The following is a 7,393-nucleotide window of genomic DNA, read 5'->3' as shown; positions in this document are numbered from 1 at the left end:
CTAGTTAAGTAGGTTGTTCATATTGATGAAAATTGAATTATGATTATTCAAATGAACCTAAGAACTGTTGTCTACATGATTCAATCACTAATGTTTCCACCATTAGTATTATCATGTATGCCATAATGCACATGTCCTAGATGAATTACATGCTTGGAGCATGATAAGTCGATAACAAGCTAATCTGTATGAGAGTCATTGGTAAGCTTTAAGGAACCATCATGAATTCTCAAGGAGAACTAATGGTATGTTCTATATTTTGGAAGAGTAACAAGTTATGTGTTAAGAGGTTACACAAACTAAGGTTTCCAAACTCATTTGGATTTGTGAAAATCCTAGGCAGTTTATTGACATAAGGAGTAAGAGACTAGAAAAGAGTATTTTATTGTCATCCATTGCAAGATTCTACGAAATGAACCTAAGTACATTGTGATCAGGTGGTGTACGTTAACACTATGAGTAGTGTTGTCCACCAAAACCCACACCACAAGTTATATGATAACAGTAAGAGCTTCTTTCAAGCTAAAGAACCTAATTCTAGTATGAAGTCTAGACATGTACTTAGTAAAATTCATGCTATAAGGGATAACATGAAATTGAAGGAAATCGCAATTCACAAAGTTTGAACACTTGGACACATGGTATGTTCACAAGCTAAACTTTTATCGTGTTAGGCAAGTGCATATGTACACTTATGATTATAAGACATAGAGTAGTAATATGGTATTGACTACTCGTGTGTGATAATCACATTTATTGTTTGAGTTATCGTTAACTCATTTTGTACTTTGTTACATCCAAATGGGTTGTTGAGACAATATTGAACCCCATTAAAGTGAACTGGATTAACATAGTATTCGCCCCTAGTTACTTACATGAGGTGACATCTCGAAGTAACTAGAGTGTGATGCGATTGATGGCAAGTTCAAGTGCCATAGAGTCATAAGAGATAACTAGTCGATCACATATGCAGACTGTAAGGGACACTCTGTCAGGCTTATGACTGCTTATAGAGTTCTGGAAATTTTTATAGCCTGGTCGTGGCGAGAGCTACTATGGTATTCTTATGAGTCGATTCTTTGACTAATGACTGTTCGCCTAAGATGGCAGAGTTTCAGAGTGACTTTGATTTATGTTCCGAGACCTTCGTAATTGGGGTTTAATGGGCATGTTTTCGGTCATGATGAGTTGTGTCTAATCGAAGGGAAGAGTGCAATAGGAATTGTCTATCCCCATCAGGGTTATCTTATATCTCAAGGCCACTCGAGGAGCAATGAACTGGAAATGCGTGGCCACGCTCAAAAGGTATCTATGGTAGATAATTCCGATCAGACTGTTATTCTCCAGATCGAGGAAACCACTCTTGATATGATCAAATGCAAGTACGACCTACAAGACACCTCCAAACAACCTCCGGATGCCATACCACATGGTGAAAATTGCAATGATTGCGAGCCCCCATACATGATAAATCAAAGCTTGCACTACCAGAGAAGTATACATCCTTCTATTCCTGCTTTGAGCCTGCCACCAGCTCATAACATTCCTCTCTGGAATGTTTAACCTACTCCACTCTTGAACCAATAACAGACTCTTCTTACTATAGGGACAAGAGAGGAAGAGGTGATCATGATCTTCAGCTGCATCCATACAGAGAGAGCACAATATATCACTGCAAGGGAACATTCTGTTAAGCCCGTCCTTTGTCAGAAGATGATTTTGAACATACAGCCAGCTGATAAACTGATGCTTAGGTATACCATCAGAATGCCACACTAGACTATACCAGTCCACAGTAAGTTCCTCAACTCCTAGCCACTTGTAGCCTTTAGCTATTGAGTATGTGCCATCTTTTTCTAACCAGTCATGATAAACATACCCAGAAAGAAGTCTATCCTTAACCCTGCAAAATCTTTTCCAAGCCCAGCTACTGCCTTGAGGTGGTTTATAGTCAATCCATTCCATACCTTTTAAATAAGTGCAATGCACCCATTTAACCCAAAGGTGATATTTCTTGTCCATCAACCACGAAACATATTTACCCACTACTGCCACATTCCATCTCCTAATGTCACAAACCCCCAATCCCCCCTGATGTTTTGGTAAGCAAACTTGCCTCCAAGACACCAGAGCAGTAGAGGAGGAATGAGGTTATCCTTTCCATAGGAAACTTCTGCATATGCTTTCTATCTTTGTCATGATACTGGTAGGAATGATATAGATCCTGGCCCAGTAGCTATGAAGTGTACTTATCACACTTTTAATCAAAATTAGCCTTCCTGCATATGATATTTTTTTTGTGCCCAGAGCTCTAATTCTATCCACCACCTTCTCCACCAGCATATTTCAGTCTAGAACAGACAGTTTCTTAGCAGAAATAGGTACTCCCAAGTATTTAAATGGCAGCTTACCTATTTTAAGACTAGTTAGCTCAGCAAACTTTTCCAGCAGATTACTAGGCAATCCATTTCCATAAACATTTGACTTCTGTTTGTTCATCTGTAACCCTGGAGTAGAAGTAAATATAGCAAAAGCTCTCATTACAGCAACCATTGAAGCCCAACCCCTCTGCAGAATACTAATAAATCATCAGCAAAACATAAATGTGTGAGGTTCAGCTTCATGAAAAGAGGGTGATGCTTGAAGCCATCAAGTTCAGTCAATCTATTCAAAATCCTTGACAAGTATTCCAAGCAAATGGTAAACAAGAGGGGAGACAGAGGATCACCCTGTCTCAAACCTCTTTTGCCTTGAAAATATCCAAATAATTCTCCATTCAGGGAAAGAGAGTAATGAGGAGTAGTAACACATTCCATCAATAGATAGATGAAATGGTTAGGAAAGTTCAGAGCCTTAAGCATATCCTTCAGAAAAGACCATTCAATAGAATCATATGCTTTTTGTAAATCCAACTTCATGATCACTCTAGGAGAATAGATTTTTCTATTATATAGCTTGGTAATATCCTGGCAAATGAGTATATTCTCCACAATGTCTCTATCCTTAGTGAAAGCACTCTGATTGGGGCTAATGATATCAGGGAGGACTAAGCTCAGTCTGTTGCACAAAACCTTGGCTATGCATTTATAACTTGTATTACTGCATGCAATTGGACGAAATTGGCTTACATTCTTAGGGTGCTCCCCCTTACATTTTGAGTAATTTTAATTGTGAATTACTAAATTAATTTTGTATGTGATTTATTTTATTTATATAATGATTTTTAATAAGTTAAAAATGCATTATTCAAATTACATGTCTAGTAACATGACAAATATGTCACACTATACAAATTAACATTTGACAAACTTAAAATGGAAGCATTTTAAGTGGGTGAGCCGTGCAAATAGGTTTGTGGGGTTTAATTGTGTTTTGTTGTTTTAATTAGTGGGAGGCACTATGATTACCTCCTAATCATAGGGTTGCATACCTAATACTCTTGAGAAGAGAAACAAGAAAAGGCATTGGGCACTCTTCCCCCTTCACCCTACCCGGCCACCCTAACAAAAGAGGAGAAGTTTTCTCTTCTTAAAATACACAATTCATTCTAATAAGTTCATCACTTGGTGAATAGCTTATCACTCTAGTTTTTTGGGTTGTGAACATACTAGAAAAACTCTCACATAATCTATAATATTATTCTCTATTACTAGAAGTAGTAATCTCATAATATTAGTAATTTTAAGGACATAAATACTAATTTCTAGTAACAAAATTAGTTTTTGTATTAAGAGTGTTTCCTTGGTACAAATCCTTAAGGAGTAGATCCCATTATTGGATCTAAGGTTTTGGGGCATTTGGATTTTTATTTAAGAAGACTAATTTGGTAGGAGACCAAATTAGTATAAACCATTCGACCCCCATTGTAAGAATGACTAATTTGTTATCTTTTATTTAATTTGTTATGCATGCAAAAGTTCCTTTTAGTTTATGACTAAACTAATAAACACATAGTTATTAGAAGTGTCTAATAAGAGATTAATGAATCTTACACAATTTGGTAGTAGGAAGACGGGGTCGTTTATTTGAGACTTAATCCATCTGCTCTCCTTTAACCCTAAAGGCGAGGTCTGTATTTATAGTATAGTAGCTTAGAGGGCAAGACATAAAAATAAATATTCTATAGTATCTTAAGATATTATCACAATCTATTTTTGATAATTATCTCCTCGTACTAAAAATACCATATATTAAATAGATGCGAAAATATAAAATTTTAGTGTCTATAAATGCCCCCTCGAGACTAGTAGTTGTAGAGATTTTGATGCCGTCTGTAACTTTGTCTCGAAACTTCCTACTAAACTTGACCCTTGAAGAATGGATATGAAGAGCGAAAATTATCCCACCGAGCGTGCCAATTTGAAAACGATTAAAATTCGTTCTTGTAATAATAAATAAAGTGGGATAAAAATAATATGGAACAAGAGTTTATTTTATATTTGAAAGATTTAGGGTTATACTTTCGGAGATCTATAAGGGATAAGGTTTGATAGTTTCTATGAGGGTCTCATCGACTTAATCTCATAGGGAGAAGATGAGGTCGTTTTGTGATTTATTCCATCCTACCTACAATTTGGTAATAGGAAGACGAAGTCGTTTATTTGAGACTTAATCAATCTGCTCTCCTTTAACCCTAAAGATGAGGTATGTATTTATAGTCTATTAGTTTAGAGGGCAAGACATAAAAATAAATATTCTGTAGTAGCTTAAGATATTATCACAATCTTTTTTTGATAATTATCTCCTAATACTAAAAATACCATATACTCCCTCCATATCTTATTGTTCTACCCATTTGCCTTTTTAGAGGTCACCTTTTGAAAACTTTGACCATTATTAAAGTATAAAATATAATATTTCATAACATTATATTTACATGGTTAACTTTGTTATACAAAACTTTTTCAAAAATTGTTATTTTTATCCCCAAAAAAATACATATAAATGGATAAAACGATGGTCAAAGTACCGTCCAGGAGACAGTGTATAAAGTAAATGGGTAGAAAAATAAGATGTGGAGAGAGTATTAAATAGATGCTAAAATATAAAATTTTAGTTTCTACAAATCAAACAACTGTAGTCTTGGAGCAGCCTGAGGATCCAACTATACATCAAGGATGGTTCGTCCATATGTTACAGTTCGGAAGTTTGGAGTCTATGTCGTTATGGATCCAAGGGTCATTGTCGTCACTGCCTCCATTTCCATTGAAAGAAAAGCTAGCTCCTCGGGATAAGAATAAGGAAAAGACGGATGAAGATGATGATGAATGTTGGACCTTGGTGACACGCAGGAAGCCAAGAAAACAAGTGAAGCAAACAGTTAGACTTGTCCACCGTTAACGAAGTAAATCAAAGAAGACAAAACCCCGCAAGTCGAAGGGGAAAAAAAAGTCTAAAACAGTGGTCAAACCACATGTCTTGCCTATAGACCTGCTGGATCAAGAACCACTGAGTGTCGCCACTCTAGAGGAATTCTACCTAGAGGATTTCTTAAATAAAGTTGCTGTGTGCACCGTCTCACCTACATAAGGTAGAAATGATAAAGAAAAGATAAAGGGAGGAGAGGCAGGTGCTACGATGCCATCACAACTGTCCCATTCTCAAAAGGAGATTGATGTAGTGGCTGCTCTTGGCGCCCTTCCTGCAGACATGAGGTGGATACAAATTTTTCACCTCCCTAAAGAGAAGCGTCAACTGATAATTCATGGACTTAAGAAGCCTGAGTTGTACGCAGGAAGATGGAAGATAAAATGAAGCCTGCTGAACAATCAACTGGATGTGTCACCTCGAATGCAACCTTGAGTTTTTCAGATGAGGATTTTCCTTTTGGATCCAAGCCTCAAAACATGCCACTATATGTACTGGGTACATCCGGGGGAAAAAGGTCAAGCGCATCTTAATATATGGAGGCTCAGGAGTCAATCTCATGCTAAAAGCCACCATGAATGAATTAGGGATTACGATCGATGAACTCTCCAGTAGTCGAACAGTGATTCATGGTTTCAACTTGAACGGGGAGCGCGCACTTGGCATCATCCGAGTAAACCTTAGCATGGGCGATCTTTCTTCTAACACATTGTTCTATGTCATTGTAGGCAAGATATCATTCAAATTGTTGCTGGGATGACATTGGAAGCACGAGAATGGAGTTGTCGCCTCAAATCTCAATCAATTCTTGAAGTATTATCGTGGTGGTAAAAGGAAGATAGACGGAGATGCGAAACCCTTCTCTAAGGTCGACTCTTTCTTCGCTGATGCAAAATTGTTTGAAGAGAATGGTACTTCTAGTGAGTTCATGCCAACCACCATCTCTTCAATAGGAAAATGAGGTAAGCGGGAAAAGAACATCATCACAGACGATGCAGCTGCAAGTTCTGCTAAATAAAATAATGTTAAGAAAGATGTAGACAAGGCCAATAAAATAGCTACTTCTGTTGCGTCACCCAAGAAGCAAGACATGGCGCAGAAGACTACATCGCCAGTATTGCGCTACATCTCAAAGTCTCGCCGGAAAGATGGGGAAAGTCCTTTTGCAGAGTGTCTAACATCAAAGATAGAGCCTAAGGATAAAAAGTCAAGTGAGGTGATCAAGCAGGAATGGTGGCCAAAGTCGTTACACCTCTGCCAAGCTCATCTCAAATGAAGATTGTGAGACTTCCTCCAACTGCTTTCGTCTCTTCTTCCAGTCGATCATCAAGTGAAGAAAACATGGGGATATTTGATTCCAATGCTTACAAGATAATGGCAAGTCTAGATATGACTTTACAAATCCGAATCCGAACGGCAAAGTTATAGACGTTGAGCCATACGGTCGTACTAAAGCGCAACATGAATTGTTCAAGGAAGAAGGGAGCTTCATAGTGACCAAGTCTGGTCTTGGATATGAGTCTCCTGCACCTGTGAAGATTGGTGCTCGTAGAAAAGGGACTAGTAGAAGAGGTTGAAGAAAATGATGACCAAGAAGAAGAAAAGGTGCATTCATCTTCAATCTTCGATCGAATAAGTCCACCTGTAGAAAAGTCTCGTTCTTCTGTGTTTACAAGGTTAGGAAGGCCAGGTGCTTCAACCAAACATACTTCTGTCTTTGCTAGGCTTGGCAATCAAGGTTAACGTATAGCCAAAACATCAATCCCTTTGTTGCACACTGATGTGACCATTATTGGGGCATATTTAGTCCCCTAATTGAGCCTATTTTGCATAATATTATATCTTTCCATGGCCATTTTATCCGTCAAAACCTTCCTATTTGCTTTCCTAGTGCATTTCGTATGTTTTGCGGGAAAGAAGATAATTAGGCGGAAATTCCCATCTTTCGTGCATATTTGGAAGCTTGTTGACGATATTTGATGGACTAAGTACGAAGAGGAAGCAAGAACTAAAGACCAATCCTACA

The 7,393-nt window shown here is 37.6% G+C and overlaps 1 protein-coding gene across 1 annotated transcript; it reads right to left on the bottom strand.

The window, feature by feature from the left end:
* Window positions 1–2,540: 2,540 nt before the first annotated feature.
* Window positions 2,541–2,918, bottom strand: LOC141641125 (secreted RxLR effector protein 78-like). Its single transcript, XM_074449801.1, has one exon. It carries the CDS (start codon window positions 2,916–2,918, stop codon window positions 2,541–2,543), a length of 378 nt encoding a protein of 125 aa, XP_074305902.1.
* Window positions 2,919–7,393: the final 4,475 nt, after the last annotated feature.

This window comes from Silene latifolia, chromosome 2 (genome assembly GCF_048544455.1).
Source record: "Silene latifolia isolate original U9 population chromosome 2, ASM4854445v1, whole genome shotgun sequence".
Lineage (NCBI taxonomy): Eukaryota > Viridiplantae > Streptophyta > Magnoliopsida > Caryophyllales > Caryophyllaceae > Silene > Silene latifolia.
This window is presented reverse-complemented; position numbering and strand designations above follow the sequence as displayed.

Bases quoted from the DNA above. Each gene is read 5' to 3' on its own strand.
- LOC141641125 (XM_074449801.1), bottom strand. From the start codon at position 2,918: ATGAAGTTGGATTTACAAAAAGCATATGATTCTATTGAATGGTCTTTT.